This window comes from Bombina bombina, chromosome 3 (genome assembly GCF_027579735.1).
Source record: "Bombina bombina isolate aBomBom1 chromosome 3, aBomBom1.pri, whole genome shotgun sequence".
NCBI classification, from domain to species: Eukaryota; Metazoa; Chordata; class Amphibia; order Anura; family Bombinatoridae; genus Bombina; species Bombina bombina.
Genome location: NC_069501.1, coordinates 1,196,587,067 through 1,196,611,681, shown reverse-complemented (window position 1 = coordinate 1,196,611,681; position 24,615 = coordinate 1,196,587,067). Strand labels below are relative to the sequence as shown.

Here is a 24,615-nt window from a genome sequence, read left to right as displayed (position 1 = left end):
TTACTGGATATTTTCTCTTTTTCGGACCATTCTCTGTAAACCCTAAATATGGTTGTGCGTGAACATCTTAGTAGATCAGCAGTTTTTAAAATACAGCCCGTCAGGCACCAACAACCATGCCAAAGTCACTTAAAGCCCTTTTCTTCCCCATTCTGATGCTTGGTTTGAACTTCAGTTTGAACTTCAAATCACATGGCAGCAAGTTACTGCCATGTGATTGGCTGATTTGCAATTTGTGTTACCAAGCAATTGAAAAGGTGTACCTAATAAAGTGGCTGGTGAGTGTATATATACATAGAAATACATCTTTAGCAATGTATATGTATGTGTCTTAATGTTTTTAGAAATATTTATTAAGTTTGAAGACTTGTTTTAAACATACGGGCTGCATTACCTACAGGAGGAGCAGTGTTATATTACAGCTACCTTCCGTATGAAGATGTTAATGAATACTATGGCCCCAAGTCATCAAGGTCTGTCGGACCTGATCTGACAGTGCGGATCAGGTCCGATAGACCTCGCTGAATACGGCGAGCAATACGCTTGCCGTATTCAGCATTGCACCAGCAGCTCATAAGAGCTGCTGGTGCAACGCCGCCCCCTGCAGACTCGCAGCCAATAGGCCGCCAGCAGGGGGGGTGTCAATCAACCCGATCGTACTCGATCGGGTTGATTTCCGGCGATGTCTGTCCGCCTGCTCAGAGCAGGCGGACAGGTTATGGAGCAGCGGTCTTTGTGACCGCTGCTTCATAACTGCTGTTTCTGGCGAGCCTGCAGGCTCGCCATAAACACAGGGCATCAAGCTCCATTCGGAGCTTGATAAATATGCCCCTATGTGTTTTTAAGCTTACCTTATTATGCATTGAGGTTTAAATTTGTAAGTTCACATTTGTCACTTAATAAACCCCAATCAGTATATACAGTATCACGCTACGTGATTTTTTGTTTTCTGCTTACATTTGACCTAATTTCTAGAAATATTGCGAGGAATCCATTTGATTTAATCTCTACAGGACAACTCTGCACACATAAGGAAAGGTGGATACAGATTCCTCTCCCTGGACGTAGAGCCTTACTCTTACCTCATAAGATTGAGGTGATATCTGGTAAGCAGGTTTTTATATATTTAGTTGCCACTCTGCACTTGGAATTTGGTGAAAGGGGTGTCCTCCATACAAGATTGCACCATTTTGGATATCTATATTCATTCTATTGAGAAACTGTATCCGTGCACTGAATTAGTTTTTTTTCTCTTTAATTTATAATTTTACTCAACAGTGTAAGGGGTACATTGTATCATATGTTTAGCGGCACAACTTCCTATTTCCTTCAATAGCTAATTTCTAATATTTGTTTTTGAATATATATTTTTATTTATGCAAATGTACCTAACTATTTAGGACATATTTGTACCTTCCTAAACTTAACTAGAGGAAGTTTGGTATTTATATTGGACTTTAGCGCTGGTGATTTTCCTTTGTTACTATATATATATATATATATATATATATATATATATATTGTACCAAAATACGATCAGGTATACAGTATATAGAAATATGTATTTATGAATAAATAAAACATATTCTACTATGTGAAGAACATTGGAATGTGCAATATTCATATTTTCATATCCGTTTTTCGCACATGAGAATATGCGATCAAGTTAGCGCGCAAGTAGGATGTTGGGTTTTCCCACTTTTTTGCTTCATTGACTTCTTTGGAGGAATACGTGAATGTGAACACAATTTTCTAACTTCATTTTTTTTTTTGTACTCGTCGGGTTAGCGCGACAACGAAAACAGTTTATTTTCAACTCATAATACGAGAGCAAACTGACATGTGCAAAAAGTCTAACTTCTAGCGCAGCTAACGCCCTAGCGGGAGCGTTAATTAGCGCTCCACTTGTAATCTAGCCCATAGTCAGCAGTATTTTCAAATTCCAATGTCATATATAAGAAGAATTTACTCACTTTTGCCCAGTAATACATAGAATACGTCTTTACCCACTTTGAGTAATTAACATAGAAACAAAATTGTCATTATGCCAGTACGACAACGAGCAAGACTTTAACCTCCTTTGGGGTAATATATGTGGCCAATTTACTCATTTGCACCAGTAATACAGAGATGATGTTTTGTCTGTAGGTGGTAGTTCTTAAAGTGATATGAAACCCATTTTTTTCATGATTCAAATAAAGCATGGGATTTTAAACAGCTTTTTAATTTCCTTCTAGTATCCATTTCCTTTGTTCTCTTTGTATCTTTGGTTTAAAAGCAGTGACGTATGATTAGGAGCCAGACAATTTCTGGAGCACTACATGCCAGCAGTTTTGAAAGAGCACTAGATGGCAACACTATTTCCTGCCACTTACTGCTCCAGATGCCTACCTAGGTATCTCTTCAGCACAGAATATTATGGGAATGAAGCAAATTTGATAAAAGAAGTAAACTGTAAACTTTTTGTAAACTGTATGCTCTGTCTGAATCTGCTTTGTCTGAATCACAAAATAATTTTTTGGGTTTCATATTCCTTAAATGGTTCTTCCCAGCTTAATTGTCCTTGCTGTTGTTTATGTAGTGTATTCTTTTCGAACATTGGGCTACTGTTCCTAAAGTTGAATACAGATAAAGTTCACATTACTGCAGTGTAAGGATATTGCTCTATATTATTTTGAGTTTGCACATGCCCGATTTGTGTCATTTACAGGACATTTTGTGAACTATTGAGACATTTGCAGAAAGCATACCAAAGTGACTGTCATGCAATCATCAAACACTTGATGAAAAAAATTAACTCTATAACAAAAATCCATAAGGATATGGTTGACACATTAGGATATTCTTCTTCATTGTTACAAAGTGGTGTTGGCTGTTTTAAAGTTAAGTCCATCCACTGTGGTGTAACAAAGAGCCCTGTATAGTTAGTTTTAGTGGATGATTTGAACATGTGAAAATCTTCAGCTACCAACAATGTTGACTGCAAGCTAGAGGATACTTCTGACAAGACACCAAAGGAATTCTGCTCATTTCTATAGGTAATTTAGCACTATGGATTGTCTACTTCAATTCTCAGACAAGAGCAGTGAAGCAACATGTTTCTCTGTCACCTCAGAAATGTTGCATCCAAGCATGGGCTGGCAAGGTTATGACATCCATGTTTCTGCAGCATAGGCAGACGATGATTGACATTCTGCAGCATAGGAAGACCATAACTGGTGCCTACTAAGCAAACCTGATTGGAAAAAGTACAGAAAGAAATGAAAGAGAAGAGATGTGGCAATATGAGTCAGAAAGAACTGTTCCACCAAGACAATGTCCCTTGCACTTATTTGTCATGTCTGCTAAAGCAATGACAGCTGTTCATAAGTGACTGGACAGCAAAGAACAAACATTTTTTTTATTTTCAAGGCATCAAAACAATTTTCAGCATCGTTTGCAAAAGTGAGTTGAGCAGAAACAGTATTTCATGTATCTAAGCATTTTCTTTCTATGACAGAATTAAGACTTATTGATTTACCCTCATAATACTGCATGTGCACAGCATCATCACACATGGGTATTGTAACTTCTTTATGGTATTAACCATGTTGGAAAGGTCATCTACATATTTATGGTGTAATGATCCATCAGAGGCCTTTAAAGCTTAATTGTCATTCAGAGATTTTACTTATTCATGCACTGATACACATTCAGGGCTTTAAAAGAGTATTAAACAGCTCTTGCTTTTTTTGTGCAAAAATCATGCTCTCTCACACTTCCTGAGGAAGCCAAAAGGCAAATTCTGTAACCATAAAATGCTGCAAATCAAATAGTTGGTTTAGGGAATTTGAAGCATTTTGAAAGACATAGGCATCAATTATGAAGCCATCATTACTATGTTCTACTACTTAATCAGGGAGAGGTCACTTGTTTTAATAGGTTATTAATACAAAAACAACTAAGGTAAAGCTCTTGCTGTCAACACAACCAAATCCAGCTCTGAACCACCAAGGATAACATCAAATGACTGAACTTATTTTCCATGTTGGAACCTAAGTTTCACTACATCTATCTTAAAGGGACAGTAAAGTCATAATAAGACATTTATGATTTAGACAGAGCATACAATTTTACTTCTATTATTTAATTTGCTTCCTTCTCTTGTTATCCTTTGCTGAAAGGTTTATCTAGGTAGGCTCAAGAGCAGCAAAGAATCTAGGTTCTAGCTGCTGGTTGGTGGCTGCATATATATATATATATATATATATATATATATATATACCGATTGTCATTGGCTCACCCATGTGCTCAGTTAAAAACCGGTAGTGCATTGATCCTACTTCAACAAATGATACCAAGAGAATGAAGCAAATTTGATAATAGAAGTAAAATTGGAAAGTTGTTTAAATTGTATGTTTTACCTAAATCATGAAAGAAACATTTTGGGTTTAATGTCCCTTTAAGGAGAGATGCAGCACAAGTGCAGTTATGTCAGCACTGGAATGCAGTGATAACCATGACTAGAGGGAGGCAGGGGATACCCTCAATACCCTCAATTCTAAGTTTTTAAAATGTATTTAGTGTTTAATGTTCCTTTATTTATAACACCAAAAAAGTGTATGATACAGAAGTTTTTTTTCTGCATAAATCATACATTTTAAATCGATAGATAATCCCTATATTACCTATTCCCCAGTTTTGCACAGAAAAATATGGCCTAGATTTGGAGTTTGGTGTTAGCCGTGAAAAGCAGCGTTTAACGGCTCCTAACGCTGGTTTTAGGCTACCGCCGGTATTTGGAGTCACTCAAAATAGGGTCTAACGCTCACTTTTCAGCCGCGACTTTTCCATACCGCAGATCCCCTTACGTAAATTGCGTATCCTATCTTTTCAATGGGATCTTTCTAACTCCGGTATTTAGAGTCGTGTCTGAAGTGAGCGTTAGACATCTAACGACAAAACTCCAGCCGCAGGAAAAAAGTCAGTAGTTAAGAGCTTTCTGGGCTAACGCCGGTTTATAAAGCTCTTAACTACTGTGCTCTAAAGTACACTAACACCCATAAACTACCTATGTACCCCTAAACCGAGGTCCCCCCACATCGCCGCAACTCGATTACATTTTTTTAAACCCTAATCTGCCGACCGCCACCTACGTTATACTTATGTACCCCTAATCTGCTGCCCCTAACACCGCCGACCCCTGTATTATATTTATTAACCCCTAACCTGCCCCCCACAACGTCGCCTCCACCTACCTACACTTATTAAACCCTAATCTGCTGACCGCAAAGCGCCGCCACCTACGTTATCCTTATGTACCCCTAATCTGCTGCCCCTAACACCGCCGACCCCTATATTATATTTATTAACCCCTAATCTGCCCCCCACAACGTAATTATATTTATTAACCCCTAATCTGCCGACCGGAGCTCACCGCTATTCTAATAAATGTATTAACCCCTAAAGCTAAGTCTAACCCTAACACTAACGCCCCCCTAAGTTAAATATAATTTACATCTAATGAAATTAATTAACTCTTATTAAATAAATTATTCCTATTTAAAGATAAATACTTACCTGTAAAATAAATCCTAATATAGCTACAATATAAATTATAATTATATTATAGCTATTTTAGGATTTATATTTATTTTACAGGTAACTTTGTATTTATTTTAACCAGGTACAATAGCTATTAAATAGTTAAGAACTATTTAATAGCTACCTAGTTAAAATAATTACAAAATTACCTGTAAAATAAATCCTAACCTAAGTTACAATTAAACCTAACACTACACTATCAATAAATTAATTAAATAAACTACCTACAATTACCTACAATTAACCTAACACTACACTATCAATAAATTAATTAAATACAATTCCTACAAATAAATACAATTAAATAAACTAGCTAAAGTACAAAAAATAAAAAAAAACTAAGTTACAAAAAATAAAAAAATATTTACAAACATAATAAAAATATTACAACAATTTTAAACTAATTACACCTACTCTAAGCCCCCTAATAAAATAACAAAGCCCCCCAAAATAAAAAAATGCCCTACCCTATTCTAAATTACTAAAGTTCAAAGCTCTTTTACCTTACCAGCCCTGAACAGGGCCCTTTGCGGGGCATGCCCCAAAGAATTCAGCTCTTTTGCCTGTAAAAAAAAACATACAATACCCCCCCCCCAACATTACAACCCACCACCCACATACCCCTAATCTAACCCAAACCCCCCTTAAATAAACCTAACACTAAGCCCCTGAAGATCTTCCTACCTTATCTTCACCCTGCCAGGTTCACCGATCCGTCCTGAAGAGCTCCTCCGATGTCCTGATCCAAGCCCAAGCGGGGGGCTGAAGAGGTCCATGATCCGGCTGAAGTCTTCATCCAAGCGGGAGCTGAAGAGGTCCATGATTCGGATGAAGTCTTCATCCAAGCGGGAGCTGAAGAGGTCCATGATCCGGATGAAGTCTTCTATCAACGGCATCTTCAATCTTCTTTCTTCCAGATCCATCTTGCAGACCTCCGACGCGGAACATCCTCTTCTCCCGACGCCTACTAGCCGAATGACGGTTCCTTTAAGGGACGTCATCCAAGATGGCGTCCCTCGAATTCCGATTGGCTGATAGGATTCTATCAGCCAATCGGAATTAAGGTAGGAATATTCTGATTGGCTGATGGAATCAGCCAATCAGAATCAAGTTCAATCCGATTGGCTGATCCAATCAGCCAATCAGACTGAGCTCGCATTCTATTGGCTGATCGGAACAGTCAATAGAATGCGAGCTCAATCTGATTGGCTGGTTGGATCAGCCAATCGGATTGAACTTGATTCTGATTGGCTGATTCCATCAGCCAATCAGAATATTCCTACCTTAATTCCGATTGGCTGATAGAATCCTATCAGCCAATCGGAATTCGAGGGACGCCATCTTGGATGACGTCCCTTAAAGGAACCGTCATTCGGCTAGTAGGCGTCGGGAGAAGAGGATGTTCCGCGTCGGAGGTCTGCAAGATGGATCCGGAAGAAAGAAGATTGAAGATGCCGTTGATAGAAGACTTCATCCGGATCATGGACCTCTTCAGCTCCCGCTTGGATGAAGACTTCATCTGGATCATGGACCTCTTCAGCTCCCGCTTGGATGAAGACTTCAGCCGGATCATGGACCTCTTCAGCCCCCCGCTTGGGCTTGGATCAGGACATCGGAGGAGCTCTTCAGGACAGATCGGTGAACCTGGCAGGGTGAAGATAAGGTAGGAAGATCTTCAGGGGCTTAGTGTTAGGTTTATTTAAGGGGGGTTTGGGTTAGATTAGGGGTATGTGGGTGGTGGGTTGTAATGTTGAGGGGGGGGGTATTGTATGTTTTTTTTTACAGGCAAAAGAGCTGAATTCTTTGGGGCATGCCCCGCAAAGGGCCCTGTTCAGGGCTGGTAAGGTAAAAGAGCTTTGAACTTTAGCAATATAGAATAGGGTAGGGCATTTTTTTATTTTGGGGGGCTTTGTTATTTTATTAGGGGGCTTAGAGTAGGTGTAATTAGTTTAAAATTGTTGTAATATATTTCTAATGTTTGTAAATATTTTTTTATTTTTTGTAACTTAGTTCTTTTTTATTTTTTGTACTTTAGCTAGTTCATTTAATTGTATTTATTTGTAGGAATTGTATTTAATTAATTTATTGATAGTGTAGTGTTAGGTTAATTGTAGGTAATTGTAGGTAGTTTATTTAATTAATTTATTGATAGTGTAGTGTTAGGTTTAATTGTAACTTAGGTTAGGATTTATTTTACAGGTAATTTTGTAATTATTTTAACTATTTTAGCTATTAAATAGTTCTTAACTATTTAATAGCTATTGTACCTGGTTAAAATAAATACAAAGTTACCTGTAAAATAAATATAAATCCTAAAATAGCTATAATATAATTATTGTAGCTATATTAGGATTTATTTTACAGGTAAGTATTTATCTTTAAATAGGAATAATTTATTTAATAAGAGTTAATTAATTTCGTTAGATGTAAATTATATTTAACTTAGGGGGGTGTTAGTGTTAGGGTTAGACTTAGCTTTAAGGGTTAATACATTTATTAGAATAGCGGTGAGCTCCAGTCGGCAGATTAGGGGTTAATAATTGAAGTTAGGTGTTGGCGATGTTAGGGAGGGCAGATTAGGGGTTAATACTATTTATTATAGGGTTAGTGAGGCGGATTAGGGGTTAATAACTTTATTATAGTAGCGCTCAGGTCCGGTCGGCAGATTAGGGGTTAATAAGTGTAGGCAGGTGGAGGCGACGTTGTGGGGGGCAGATTAGGGGTTAATAAATATAATATAGGGGTCGGCGATGTTAGGGCAGCAGATTAGGGGTACATAGGGATAATGTAAGTAGCGGCGGTTTACGGAGCGGCAGATTAGGGGTTAATAATAATATGCAGGGGTCAGCGATAGCGTGGGCGGCAGATTAGGGGTTAATAAGTGTAAGGTTAGGGGTGTTTAGACTCGGGGTACATGTTAGGGTGTTAGGTGCAGACGTAGGAAGTGTTTCCGCATAGCAAACAATGGGGCTGCGTTAGGAGCTGAACGCGGCTTTTTTGCAGGTGTTAGGTTTTTTTTCAGCTCAAACAGCCCCATTGTTTCATATGGGAGAATCGTGCACGAGCACGTTTTTGAGGCTGGCCGCTTGCGTAAGCAACTCTGGTATCGAGAGTTGAAGCTGCGTTAAAAATGCTCTACGCTCCTTTTTTGGAGCCTAACGCAGCCTTTATGTGGACTCTCAATACCAGAGTTATTTTTATGGTGCGGCCAGAAAAAAGCCGGCGTTAGTTTTTCGGGTCGTTACCGACAAAACTCCAAATCTAGCCGTATGTGTTTTACCTCTGTGATTAGCTTGTATCTAAGCATCTTCTGACATCCCCCTGATCACATGACTTTTTATTTATTATCTATTGACTTGCATTTAAGCTAATTGGTGCTGTGTTGTGCACAACCCACGGGCGTGAGCACAATGTTATCTATATGGCTCACGTGAACTAGCACTCCCCAGTTGTGAAAAGCTAATAAAAAAGCATGTGATCAGGGGGCTGTCTTTAGTGACTTAGAAACAGACAGACATTTAGAGGTTTAAAGGTTATAAAGTATGTTAATATAACAATGTTGGTTGTGCAAAGCTGGGGAATGGGTAGTAAAGGCGTTATCTATCATTTTAAACAATAACAAATGTTGTGTAGGCTGTCTCTATAAGTATTTACTGCCAGACTGTACATAAAAATATAAATTCTATGTATACATTCTATCTTCATTTAATTATATAATGAATTTATTTTTCTATCCTTATACTGCTGTTTTCATAGCAAAATTATTTTGTTTACAACATGTTGGTTTGAAATCACTGGGGACTATTTCCTACAAATGAAACCTGTTCATTTGTAGATTTTAATTTAAGCATCACACTCTTTGGATTTCTAAAATCCTTTCACTGGAACAATTGTATTAAAAGAAATATAAGTTGTTGTTTTTTATTTTCACATTATTATGTTGCAATCTACATTTGTCTGATTGAAATTTCCCTGAAGTATTTTTTCAATTTTCATCTTAGTTTTACTTTTTCAAAATAATCAAATCCACAACAGCTTAAAATAATGTGCATATCTCAAGAGTCCTGCCCTGTCTACCTGTGAATGATCTGGACTGGACACACTGCTATGGGACTATATTTTACTGCTCTGTCTGCCTGTGAATGAGCTGGAATGGACACTTACTGCTATGGGATTATATTTTTCTTGGACCCAATATGAGAGGAAGAATAAGCATCAAAAAAAGCATAAATATTGGGGGAAAAGTTTAGACGCAGTCTAAATAAATATAATTAAAATAAGAGAAAAAATAATGAGCGAATACCATGTCATAAATAGAAGGAAGAGGGCAAAAACCGAAGCGATAGAACAGGCAAAGATTTGGTGATGCAAGTTTTACATGGCTTAATTGCAAAAGCAAAATTCACAAATCATTATTTTCTAGTCATGTGATGTGTGACCATATATGACATCATTTGTTACATGGTTAATCACAAATAAAAAGAGAGAAGCGTTCAACCTGAGAACGAACAATAGCATAATAGTTTGTTCTATGGCTAGTTACCACCCAAGAAGCAGCCTCTTTTTGCTCAACATGTGACTTTCACAGAGAATAACTTTCCTGTAGCATATCAGTCTGATCCAGACTTAACAGTGCAGTCCAGCCCTGAAATACCAGGCGATCCCTCTCTGAATGAGAGAAAAGAAAATGTATGCTTACCTGATAAATTTGTTTCTTTTTTGACACGATGAGTCCACAGATCATCTTAATTACTAATGGGATATTCACCTCCTGGTCAGCAGGAGGAGGCAAAGAGCCCCACAGCAGAGCTGTTAAATAGCTCCTCCCTTCCCTCCCACTCCAGTCATTTGACCGAAGTTAGGAAGAGAAAGGAAAAGCCAAGGTGCAGAGGTGTCTGAAGTTTACAATAACCCACAACCTGTCTACAAGAACAGGGCGGGCGGTGGACTCATTGTGTCAAAAAAGAAACAAATTTATCAGGTAAGCATAAATTTTCTTTTCTTTTTTAAGACATCATGAGTCCACGGATCATCTTAATTACTAATGGGATTCAATACCCAAGCTAGAGTACACAGATGATACTGGAGGGACAAGACAGGGAACCTAAACGGAAGGCACCACTGCTTGAAGAACCTTTTTCCCAAAAGCGGCCTCAGCCGAGGCAAAAGTGTCAAATTTGTAGAACTTTGAAAAAGTGTGAAGAGAGGACATAGTTGCAAATCTGTTCCACAGAAGATTCATTTTTGACCGCCCATGAGGAAGCAACAGCCCTCGTGGAATGAGCCGTAACTCTCCCGGGAGGCTGCTGTCCAGCAGTCTCATATGCAAAACGTATGATACTCTTCAGCCAAAAAGAAAGAGAAAACCATCAACAAAGAAGAAGACTGACGACAGTCCTTAGTCGCCTGCAGGAAAAACTTTAAAGCACGGACCACTTCCAAATTGTTCTGAAAAGAAGGATTAGGACACAAGAAAAGAACAACAATCTCCTGATTAATGTTCCAATCAGAAACAACCTTAGGAAGAAATCCTAATTTAGTACGTAAAAATACCTTATCTGAATGGAAAATAAGATAAGGAGACTCATACTGTAATGCCGAGAGCTCTGACACTCTCTGAGCATAAGAAATAGCAACAAGAAACTAAAACTTTCCAAGATAACAACTTAATATCTAAGGAATGCATAGGCTCAAACGGAGCCCCTTGAAGAACTCTGAGAACTAAATTCAGACTCCATGGAGGAGTAACTGATTTGAACACAGGCCTCATCCTGACCAAGGCCTGATAAAATGATTGTACATCTGTGACATCTGCCAGACCTTTGTGTAACAAAATAGATAAAGACAGAGATTTGACCCTTTAGGGAAAACTTGACGATAAACCTTTCTCCAAACCCTCTTGGAGAAAAGACAAAATTCTAGGAATCCTACTCTACTCCATGAGTAGCCCATGGATTCACACCAATAGAGATATCTACGCCATATCCCATGATAAATTTTTCTAGTGAGAGGCTTACGAGCTTGAATCATGGTCTCAATGACCGAGTCAGAAAAACCCCGCTTGGATAATATTAAGTGTTCAATCTCCAAGCAGTCAGTTTGCAGACCATGCGCATCTGCACCGCTCCTAATAACGCCTCACTCTCTCGATGTAGGCAGAGTATCTACCCGACTGCTGCGCAATGACAATGGCGTGAGTCGGAAGCTCTGCCCATCGTGGGCGTGAAGATAAAAACAACTGCCACACTAACGTCCTTAACTGAAAATAAGAGGACGATAATAGTGAATAAAGTTAAAAAATAACCATCTGAGCCAAAGTAATTGAAATGCAAAGGCCTGTCCCCAGTCCCTGTACTTGCACCTATGCTGTCAATTAATTCTCCGGAACTAGGAGAGATGAAAATTATGTTAGTTAGGGAAATAAAGTGCTAGCCCTTTCCTGGATCCCCCCAGAAATAAATAAGCAGCACTTACCTTAATGTCTGCCATACAGCTAGGCAGATCACAGGTTTAAGAGGTCCTCTCCCTCCTATTGACCTGTTGGAAAAAAAAGGCATGCTGAGTAATCCATTACCTCAGACTAAGGCACACAATATATGGGAGGCACAATGAGAATTATGTCCCACAAGTTCCCATTACTCTAAAGCCACCAAAAGCTCTACTGAGACTGATATGGACTACGGCTACACCCTAGAACAAAGCAGCACAATCTTGCACTACTTTTAAAATAATAAACTCTTGATTGAAGAATCTAATCCTAACACCGCAATTTGCTTCTTCCTATCACTAACGTAGGCAAAGAGAATGACTGGAGTGGGAAGGAAGGGAGGAGCTATTTAACAGCTCTGCTGTGGTGCTCTTTGCCTCCTCATGCTAACCAGGAGGTAAATATCCCATTAGTAATTAAGATGATCCGTGGACTCATCATGTCTTAAAAAAGAAACGGCAAAACCCCAGACGTACATTTCGGCCTAGTATGGGCCTCATCAGTGAGGTGCAGCCATACGCCTCTAGGTACACTGAGCAACGGGTTCACGTTTGGATTCCCGCATCACACTTAGGGAGACTTCCCTAAGAGTCATTATTTATGTTAATCACATAATATATTACATAAACGTGTCCAGTGTTTTTGTGGAAGTTTTAACTGTTTTGATGTGCATCACTAGCTGTTCTTGTCATGCACAACGTGGCCTATGTGCTCATGATGAGTTACTCAAGGAATGCTTTCTAAAAAAAAAAAAAAAACAAGGGGCTGTTCCTGCAAATTGCAAGATGCCTCCCATAGAAAGTAATTGAGCTAGCTGGAAAGGCAAACCTCACTGGCGAGAGCAGCGTTAGAAGAGAACAGGGGGAACGCTTTAAAAATTAAATCCTGCAGTCAATACAAGTCAGAGACTGTTTTCAGCGTGTAGCATCTTAAATTCACATACATGTGTTTTATATTCAGATAAAAGGTGTTTTAAATATTTCGACTTAATCTTGCCACCTTTTTGTTAATGAGATAAAACTGTGAGTTCTGAATTAGGAAACTGTTAAGAGAATATTCAAGACCTTGCAGAGAACAGTCCCATTGAACGTTATTTTACAATACGGAAAACAACACACTGAATTTAGTCTAATAAGTATCAGTTTTATGGTGTGCTGTCTTTATGAATTTTCCAGTGTAATTTCAATACGAAATTTTATTTTTCACTAAAATTACAATTTTTTGCAAATTATTTTGTTAAGAATTTAAATGTAATATAATCATACAATTTTTGATGTGCTTTTTTTATTTAGTTTTTATTCAATATTGCATTTATTTGTTTTATATTATTTTTTTAAAGCTCTATTCTAATGTATGCATCTCATTCACATACTTAAATTCAGGGAGTACCTATTTGCCAGACACACTGGTTTTAATATAAAAACTGTCTTTAGATAATTCTAGTGGTTATTTCATAGTATTGGCAAGATTTCTTACAAAATCTCATAAGCCCAGAGTCCTTTATATAATCAGGATCTTAGAGAGGTGTTTCCAGGATGCCAGTTAAAGGGACAGTCTAGGCCAAAATAAACTTTCATGATTCAGATACAGCATGTCATTTTAAACAATTTTCCAATTTACTTTTATCACCAATTTTGCTTTGTTCTCTTGGTATTCTTAGTTGAAAGCTTAACCTAGGAGGTTCATATGCAAATTTCTTAGACCTTGAAGGCCACCTATTTTCAGAATGCATTTTAACAGTTTTTCACCACTAGAGGGAGTTAGTTCACGTATTTCATATAGATAACACTGTGCTCGTGCACGAGAAGTTATCTGGGAGCAGGCACTGATTGGCTAGACTGCAAGTCTGTCAAAAGAACTGAAAAAAGGGGCAGTTTGCAGAGGCTTAGATACAAGATAATCACAGAGGTTAAAAGTATATTAATATAACTGTGTTGGTTATGCAAACCTGGGAAATGGGTAATAAAGGGATTATCTATCTTTTAAAACAATAAAAATTCTGGTGTAGACTGTCCCTTTAATTTGTTAAATTCCTTAAAGTCATGGTAAACTTAAGTTATCTGCACAACAGATTATAAATATTTGACTTTTTATGTATAAATGTATAACTGGCTGCCCATTTCGATCATCTCTTTTTTTCTTCAGGGCGGAGAATATCTGGCAAAATTGTGTATTTTCAATCTGATTGATGAATGAAAAATTTTGGGTTTCATGTCCCTTTAAATAATAATTTAAAAATAATTTCTTATAGTGTGGTTTGATTCAGCTTAGTATGTAGTTTACAATTGTACTTTCTATTACGTTTTACTATGACTTTAATGATAGATCAGGTTTATTAAGATTTACTTCTGAATGGCATTCCAACAGGGTTATTTGTTTTTACATGATTTTTATATTCCATAAATGTTATTTATAACTATTTCTATAATTGTGTGTTAAAAGATTTGAAAATGTTATGTCCTGAATCACAAAAGGAAATTTTAGGGACTCATGTCCCTTTTAATTTTATCAGTTAATTAATATAACACATACAGGGCCGCCATCAGGGGGTGACAGGGGTGACTCCTGTCAGGGGCCCAATGGGCCAGGGGGGCCCCATGAGTCAAGAACTAAAAAAAAAAAAAAAAAAAAAAAAAATTTTTTTTTTTTTAAATTTTGGCAGCCACCAGTGGGTACTACAGCAGAGTGCTAATTGAGTATGGGAAATGTTATTACAAGGAGTAAAGTATTAGCATTTGAGAGGATTTCTGAGTGTGCACTAAACCACTATGCACAGTGTGAGACAGACTTGGCGCTTTGTTTGTACAGTGTGTGCCTGAGTCAGACGGCAGATCATTTTCATTTGCAGAGAAGGTAGGACTTAATTCAGAGTGACAACTTCAGTGTGGTAGTATTTGTTTGGTTGGGCCAGGGGTCCATAAATTTTTTTTTTTTTAGCAGCAGTGTATTTATGATTATTTGACAATGCTGTAGAAATTCTATATTTAAAACCATGCAGAAATGTTTCCTCCTCAATACACAAATGGTAGGTGCCCTTTTGGCAGATTCCAGTTTACTGCCCCTTTATGCAATGACTTTCCAGATGCAAGGAGGCATTTTATCTAAGATTTTTACATCTGCATAAAATGTTATACTCTCAGACTAAGATTGCTCAGTGTTTGAAATGAGACAGGTTAACTTAAAACTGTTCAGTTTACACTACAGCTGACTTAATTTTGAAATACATACCAACAAGCCTATATCCTGCATTTAACCAGATCTAATGGTATGAGTACCACAGCTTATGGTTTCACCAAGACCATATAGAGTACAGCATTTTCAAAATCCATAAATACAGCTGACAGATCATGGGAACATTTGTACACTATATTTGAAGTGGTGCTCTTGGTTGGGGAAAATGGGGAAAAAACAAACAAACATATGTCAACCTTTTAAAAGTACTTTTCTTCATCTAGCTATCTACTCAGATCATTAATGTACAATTTTGAATTCACAGAATTATTCTTGTTTACACATTTACAAATATGGTTCTTTAAAAAGTGATCTCTTAATTTCTTCAATTTTTTGTATCATGCATGTCACACACTGTTGATTTAGGGGATGCAAGGTGCATAAATGTTTCCTCCTGTGAGTGTTTCTGTGAGTGTCTGTGTTTATGTCTTTGTGCTTTGGTTTGTGTCTCTATGAGTGTGTATGTATTTTTTTTCTGTGGGTCTCTCTGTGAGGGTGGGTGTGTATGTCTTTGTGCATTTTCTGTGAATGTCTGTGAGGGTGTGTGCATATGTCTTTGAGCTTTTTCTATGGGTGTCTCTGTGAGGGTATGTTTGTATTTGTGTATTTTCTCTGGATCCCTCTGTGAGGGTGGGTGTGTATGTCTGTGTTTTCTGTGGATGTCTCTGTGAGGGGGTGTGTGTGTATGTATGTCTGTGTTTTCTGTGGATATCTCTGTGAGGGTGTGTGTTTTCTGTGTGTATGTCTTTGTGTGTTTTCTGTCAGTGTCTCTGTGTGTGTGTATGTCTTTGTGTGTTTTCTGAGGCTGTCTCTGTCGGTGTTTCCTTGGGTGTATGTGCAAGTTTGTGTTTGTGTGTGTGTGTCTATTGTCTGTTCCTTTTTAGGAAATTTTGACCTTACTACTGATTATTCACATCTTTCTACAGACTTTGAGACTAATGAGATCTTTATGGAAGTCACCAATCCACCATTTAACCTTTAAATTATTGTTTAGGCAGTTCAGGGCACTTCCTTTCAGCCACTGCATGCTGTTGTCATCATTTAGTTGGCATCTTCCTTTACAAAAAGATAATCAGAACTCCATATTTTGTTTTCTAAATCTCCTTTTTTTAAAAAAACTGTAGTCTACCTCATTACTTGTCAGGTCAATGTAAACAAGGGCTGAGTGTATGTTTGGGTGTCTGTGTCTGAGTGTGTTTCTTTCCGTGTCTGCTAGAGTGTCTATATGTGAATCCTTATGTGTGAGTGTGTGTTTCAATGTATGAGTGTGTCTGTGTGTTTGTATGTTACTACCTTTACAACATTTTCAAGTTTAAATAGACACTTAAAAATAAAGTGCATATATGTTTTAGTCACTTGGTCAAAAATTGCACATGTCAAGGTGGGGGGGGCCCTGATCAATGGTTAAGTCAGGGGCCCCAAAATTTCTAGTGGCGGCCCTGAACACATATCTGCAAAAAATTAAGGGCTAGATTACAAGTGGAGCGCTATTTTAACGTGAGCCCGTAAAGGGGCAAATTTGCTCATCTACAAGCGCATGTTTAATAATTAGCCATTACAAGTGGCTGGTTAATTCTACCACGAGCTTGAGGTAGCTAGAATTCATTAACCAGAGTGCAGATCTCTGGTTAATGACAAAAATGTCCCCAATTGCCGCCAAAATAAAGTGTACAGTTCATTTATTAATAAAAAAGTATGAGCATCTTTTTTTAAAAAATTTAAAATAACTGCACAAAGCAGTTATAAGGGTTTAAAGTGAGGGGATGTGCCTTTACACAGTGGTCTGAGTGGTCTATGGGGACTGTTTTATACTGCAAATTTATATGTAAACTCTGATATACATGTATATTTATGTGTTAATATACTGTATGTATATAGACATATAAACACATAAATATATACAGTATGTGTATATCCATACACATATATATTTTAAATTTGCTGCCCAACGCTGCATGTCTTACTCCCTGCACTGCGCTAGGTTCTTTTATGTGTCTGACGGCATCAGAACGAGGCCTTGAGTACAAAGCTTCAAGGCAAAGCGAAAGCGAGGTGGCGTTTGCATTGCGCTCAACTTGTAATACCAGTGCACATTTGCTTGCGCCAGTATTACTGAGTGTTTTAAAATCAACATTTATATTTTATGACATCTTATTACAATTAAATATTTGACTGTTACATAAAACATTAATATCTTAGCATTTATAGGACTATTCTAATGATATGTCAAGACCTATACAATTTAACCATATGAATTTTTGAAACATATACAGTTCCCATAGATTTTGATAACATTCTGAGGTTGCCGAGGGGCCTTGTTTTAAAGATTATTTTAAGCTTCATCTATCTTTTCCAGCATTTAGTTTGTGGGCTTTCCTGCCATTAACACCTACAGTGTGTGAAGTACCTAATTCATGATATTTCATACATAAAACAAAAAATTCTAGCAATGCAGAAAAACACAAAAATACAACCGGAAAAACTAGGAAACACACTTGCAAAATTGGTTATGTCAATGTTTGTAGTTGTAGAATATTGGTAAAATAAAGGTGTCTCCATTGGCTGGCTGTGGGTGTTCTATAGTCTTTGTAAGGACTTTAAATACCTGTATAATAAATTATTATCGATTACCAACCTTAAAGGGATATGCAACCCATTTTTTTTCTTGTATCTTGGTATCTTTTGTTGAAATACAATGACGTATGCTTAGGAGCCGGCCCATTTCTGGAGCACTATACGGCAGCAGTTTGCAAGAGTGTTATCCCTTTGCAATAACACTAGAGGGCAGCACTATTTCCTGTCATGTAGCGCTCCAGATGCCTACCTAGGTATTTCTTCAACACAGACTATCAGAGGAACAAAGCAAATTTGATCATAGAAGTAATTCGGAAACTTTTTTTAAACATGGTATGCTCTGTCTGAATCACACAATAAACTTTTTGGGTTTCATATTCTTTTAATCAGTGCTAAGCCACCTCCAGGAAATAGTAGAGGACAGGGCTACCCCAATCTATTTCTGTACATAAGAAAACAAGAATTCACAGAGAAATCAGTGAAAAGAAGAAAAAAAAAAAGAAAACAATATACTCTTCTTAGACCATAGAGCTCCATAATGAATTGCAAAACTCTTCTCAGACATGATGGTACATTATCACACAGCTTTCTATTTACGACTAAAATCCCTTTAAATTAAATCTGTTTAATATTAAAGGGATACTGAACCCAAATGTTTTCTGTCATGATTCAGACAGAGCATGCAATTTTAAGCAACTTTTTAATTTACTTCTAATATCAATTTGTCTTTGTTCTCTTGTTATCTTTATTTGAAAAAGCAGGAATGTAAGCTTATGAGACGGCCCGTCTTTGGTTCAGAACCTGGGTAGCGCTTGCTGATTGGTAGCTAAAATGTAATAACCAATTGCCCGGCGCTATCTAGGGAGTTGAACCAAAAATAGGCCAGCTCATAAACTTACATTTCTGCTTTTTCAAATAAAGATACCAAGAGAATGAAGAAAATTGGTAATGGGAGTAAATTAGAAAGTTGCTTAAAATTGCATGCTCTGTCTGAATCATGAAAAAAAAATGGCTTTAGTATCCCTTTAAATTGAAACTTATACAGCTTTATAGTTGTATTCTATTGTTAACTCTTACTGGATGATGAGGGCAACTCATAGAGCTCTGTTGGACTAAAACTATGTATTTATTATTTTAAAGGGACACTCAATCAAAATTAAACGTTCATTATTCAGATAGAGCATGCCATTTTAAACAGCTTTCCAATTTACTTCCATTAACTAAATGTGCACAGTCTTTTTATATTTACACTTTTTGAGTCACCAGCTCCTACTGAGCATGTGCAAGAATAAGTGTGTATGCATTTGTGAATGGCTAATGGCTGTCACATAGTACGTGTATGCATTTGTGATTGTCAGAAAACAAATCTACTACTCATTTGAAGTTCAGACAAAGTGCTATTGCATTGTCTTGTTATCTTGCATTTGTTGATTATGCAAATCTACTGTGTTGACTGGTCCTTTAATATTTATTTTAGATATTCTTACAGATGCATCAAAGAAAAAAGGTGTTACATACCTCTGGGAAGTGAGGCTGAAACTCTGGTTCTTCGGTGCATAATTTTTCGGAATTATTCCCAATTAATTCTCCTTGATTCTCAGAAAAGTTCCCTGGAGTCGTAGCCGGCATGCTCTTAGAAAATGATTCCCCATCAACCACACTGAGTACAGAATAATCCTTTATGGTTTTGTTTGGATTGAGACAGCCAGGAGGGTGCTTCTCTAAATTACTTTGATATTTTAGAACACCTCTAGAAAATAAATTGCATGAGATAAGTACTAGCCTCAGTGTACTGAAGTGTCAATTACTTTCAATTCAAGAGAATTTGAAGTGCTGGTAACTTGAATTATTAAAGAACAAGTGCCTGAGTTTTGAACATCTTAAAAAAACAGTTCAGTAAGCATTTGACAAGTGAAGATACAGTTCCCCTTATGTATCATTATGTACTAGTAAACCCTTGGCTTTGTTGCAGCCCTGTTTTGGCAGCCAATGGGTGAAAGAACATACTGAGTACGCTTGAGTTACGTGCAGCTTAAAGGTGCACTGTATTTTTCTGTATATGTGACAGAGCAGAATGTAAACCTGTTATTTTTTTGCCTTGAAAAAAATTGAGGTTAAAATGTGGTTTATCTTTTAACTAATAGATCTGTATCAGTTAGTTGATAAGTTGATAAGTAATTCCTGATTATACATTTTGTCAGTTATTGGTACATATCTGATAAAACTGTATTAGTTTCAAATGAGCTTTAACCATATATTTCTTTATTTGTGCAGAAATATAATTTAATGCTACTCTTTCATATGAAAAAACAAAAACAAAAACAAAATAAGTACAGTGTCCTTTTAAATAATAGCAACAAAATTCAACCATAATTAGGGTTGCTGGCTGACCTGCAAACAATTGCTCCTCCGCAAACCTTTACCTTAGCCCCCACCTTTACCTATTTGATTGTTAATAAAACACACAGCAGTCACTTGACTCCACAATTGAAAGTAAAAAAACAAAGAGCAGAGATTTTACCCCAGAGGCTAAATTGAAGACACAGAGAAAAATATTTTAGCACCCCCCCAAGGACTGACACTAACACATAAGATGGTAATTTTTGTACCCTCCTTGGAGGCTTGTAACAGACAGAGTAGTACAGGGCTCACAACATTTGCTGAATACATCTTTAGGGAGATACGTGGGACAAATCTCACCAGTAGTTGATAGGCAGATCTGTGATGGAAGGGTTGGTGCCTTAGCTGTGCTATTGGCAGGGTGTTTTGTGGCCAAGGTTGTGTGGAGTTGGGAGTCTTGTGGATGAAGAAAGAGCAATCCTTGAAATCAGGACATTTGCCCTGACAGGGGAATCTGCAGACATGAAATTAGACAAAGCTACTAAGCAGTGGAAATCCTACAGGATCCAGAACATTTGGGCGGTATTGCAGAGTTACTAAGGGAACATTAAAATGGACAATGTTAAGTATTTTTGTAAAGATTTTACTGGGCAGACTTGAAATACTGGACTTTCTAGTTGAACACTGGACACTTGAGACCCTATTTATAATAAGATAGTATGTAGTAATGTAGAGCTCCCCACCATCCTGTATTTTACAGGATTCTCATGTTAGGGAGTTATGCATTGCTGTCCTTTTTGCAGCTTCCCTAGGGCAAATATCTCTGTTTCCAGAGCAAAGCCAGGGACTGCCCAAGCTAAGCCATAGTCTTTCCCGACTCACCCATGACCTGCCTAACCTCTCTCATGGCATAAGTTATTGCTTTACCCCTCCAGTCATGGCTCTACCCACAAAATTAATCTCCATTGCCTTCCAATCCCTGGAAGTCTCATAGAATTGTTAGGAGCTATGGTTATATATATATATATATATATATATATATATATATATATATATATATATATATATATACTGTATATATTATAGCTTCGTATTAAGTTAAAAGGACATTCTAGTGAAATACTAAAATGTTATGATTTGTTAAATAACTTTGAGCTAGATTACAAGAGGCACCCTAACATTAAAATATTGTGCCCTAATTAACTTGTGCGGGTATTAAAAATTAAAAGTAAACGCGAACGCACAATCACAAACTAAATTTGTGCTCATAGGGTTAGCGACTGAAGACCTTGTGTAAAAGATTAGGGCTAACATTAAAGTTGCATTAAACACAACATAAATACAATAAAATTAATAGTTACACTTATATATACACTAGCTAATAAAAAATATTCACATACATATTAAAATCATGTCCGCTGTTGGTAACACTTTATTGGATTGTTATGGACCAACAGATCCCTTAGGTAGGCAGCACATTTGTATATCACCCGTGGTGGTTCCACACCTGAGAAAGGGAGCACCCTATCCATTTTGACAATTTACCAATGTTTATTAATTGAGTATTTGACCACACAATTAAAAGGTGTGCAAGTAGTTATGAAGTTTAACCTTTTAGATCCATCCAACTTCCTTGATTTGGTAAGTAACGATAATTGATTCTCATATTGTAATCTTTTAATGGTCATATCAATGCCCTTTGTTCGGTACCCTCATGTTAACAATTTCTGTTTCAACTAAGCCAGCATAATCAAGTGTTTATGCTTGTTGATGCTGGGGGTGAAAGCTACTAGCTAGCAGCCAAGAGTTGTGATCTGTGGATTTAGTATATATCAAAATCCAACTCTATGCCTGTCATTCTCTTAAACCTTAAAATATTTAAATCAAAGAAATTGATAATTTCAATATTATATTCAAATTAAACTTAATTGGATAAGCCAATTGATTGAGTGATTGTATCCATTACTTTAGCATGTCCTCAGAGCCTCCCAGACCAACATCACATTATCAATGTACCTTGTGAAATATTTAATATTTGCATGTGTGTGAGGTTGTATGATATTATATTCATACCACAGCATAAAAAGGTTGGCAAAGTTGTTAAAGGATAGGGTGATCTCTTTCACAGGTGTGGAACAAATAAGAGTGGTATACAAACATGCTACCAACCTGTTGGTCCATAACAATCCACTAAAGTGTTACCAACAAAAGATATGGTTGGATGATCACAAAAAGTTGGAATGTTATAAATGTTGCAACTGTACAACATGCAACAACATGTTAACTGATTCATTTTTCCATCATCCCCATCAAGGGATAAAATATATGATGTGTAAATTGCCTTACGTGCACCAGTGATCATATGATCTATCTATTAATGTGTCCAATGTGTTTAAGTTTGCAAAGGCATTAAACATATAAAAATGTGCTCCCAGGAGCAATTCATTGGTACTACTGAGGAGTGCACAGCAGATGAGCTAATCAGGAACACACAGGTATAGGCCAATGAGCATTAACAGGAACTGCCAACAAGTTACATTTTTCTCATGAAAAAAACAAACAAAAAACAATTATAGTACAACGTTAATATATGTTTTCTCTGATGTGTCAAGAGGCATGCATTTATAGCATGTACACACACATAGGCTAGCGTCATATCAGAAGTGGGGCTTGTGTACTTTAAAATCATTCTAGCTGTAATATCTTTAACAGAAGCATTTTACTAAAATATTGTTTATTTCTAATTGTATTTAAAAGCACGGAGGTGCATTTCAAATATTTTAGGTCATATTAAGTAGATCTAATATTATACTCAGAAAAAAAACTAATTACTGTAAAAGTACTATTTCATATCAAGTTAATTTCCAGCAAATACAATATCACAAAATTTCCATTAGGATAGAAAAAAATACATTTTAAAAATATGATCTCATTAAAGTTAGTATAATTCATTTTAAAATATTGTTTTGTTAATTAGTTTTTTTTTTTCCTTGTAAACAAATTGTTATTTTAATTGACTTGTCTATAGCGCAAATATGATTTATTACTTTTAAAATACTGTCATTACAAACAAAAAAAAAGTTTATTCTATTAAAAATAAAATGCTGGAGGGATGGAGACGTCTGGAGACCAACATGGCTGCATTTTAATAGAGCTCCGTACACAGTCGTCCTGTAGGGCTTAACAGCGGGGGAAATCCGACAACAAAGTGAACCAAATTGGGGTGCATTTACTCCTCTTAGCTTACTGCCTTGAGTGAGAGGCTTTGAAACACAATCGGATGCCGACAACTCTGACCACGCGGCGGAAAGCTGATCCCAGGCCTCACACACAATGAACTGCACAGCACACACTAGCTGAAGTTGCGTGGCGGGTACAGACGGCTGAGATGCGGCAACAGAGGAGGTAAAAGCTACACAAAGTTGCATACCAACCAAACTGAAAACCACCAAAATAACCCAAAATAAAAGAAACACATAGTGGGGGAAACAGGGCACAAAACAGTGAAAAGTGGAACTTTACATTAACTACAAGGAACACACTGGGGACGAATAAAAGCAAACAGTGAAAGCACAGTGTAGTGGGACTGCTGAAAGAAACTGGCAATCATGAAGGGCCAGATACCAGGAGAACTTTATATATGAACTTTACAACACAAATAAAAGCTGGTTCTCGGCCTAGCTCTTATCAAAACCCAATTGCAGTGAATCTACAACACATCCCTGCAATTAACACCACAACACTAAGCTAACAGATGGCTTCCAAGACCCAAGCCAGAACAGACAGATCAGGTAAAAGTACAGCTCAGAGCACAACTCAGAGTGGAGGGAAGATGTATATATACTTCAAACCCTTTGAAACCCTGAACTCTCCTGAAACGGATTCAATAACAGTAGAGACTGCAGACAGCACAGAGCAAACTGCACCATCACAACACAGGGATAATACACCTATAACCAGAGCCAATATAGACGCCTTTCCCACAAAGGCTGACATTCCTTCCTTCATGACCCAAGTCAATAAATTAATTAAGGACGGCTTGGCAGAAGTTAAAAGAGACTTAAATGATTTAGGTAACAGATTGTTCCAACTTGAGGAGCATGCAGAAGAAACTTCTAGTTCTTTGGATGCTATGTCCATAGCACTCCACCAACAGAATCAAACAATAATACAACTACAATCTCAAGTGGAGGACTTTGATAACAGAGGCTGCCGCTAAAATCTAAGAATTTGTGGCATCGTAGAAAAAAATCCTCCAAACACAACTGCTATCATATTTGCAGAACCTGTTCAAATATCTTTTAAAGGACGACCCAGATGGAAAAGTGAGCCTAGACAGAGCACATAGGGCCTTAAGGCCTAGGCCACCTACTTCAGCACCTCCTAGGGACATAATCCTC

The 24,615-nt window shown here is 37.2% G+C and overlaps 1 protein-coding gene across 2 annotated transcripts in view; it reads right to left on the bottom strand.

The window, feature by feature from the left end:
- Window positions 1-24,615, bottom strand: part of NOX4 (NADPH oxidase 4) — a 719,402-nt gene that overhangs the window by 446,404 nt on the left and 248,383 nt on the right. For both annotated transcript variants that reach the window (XM_053708631.1, XM_053708630.1), the window contains exon 9: window positions 19,394-19,625. In XM_053708631.1, coding sequence (XP_053564606.1) covers window positions 19,394-19,625 — 232 coding nt within the window. The remainder of the gene's footprint in view (window positions 1-19,393; window positions 19,626-24,615) is intronic.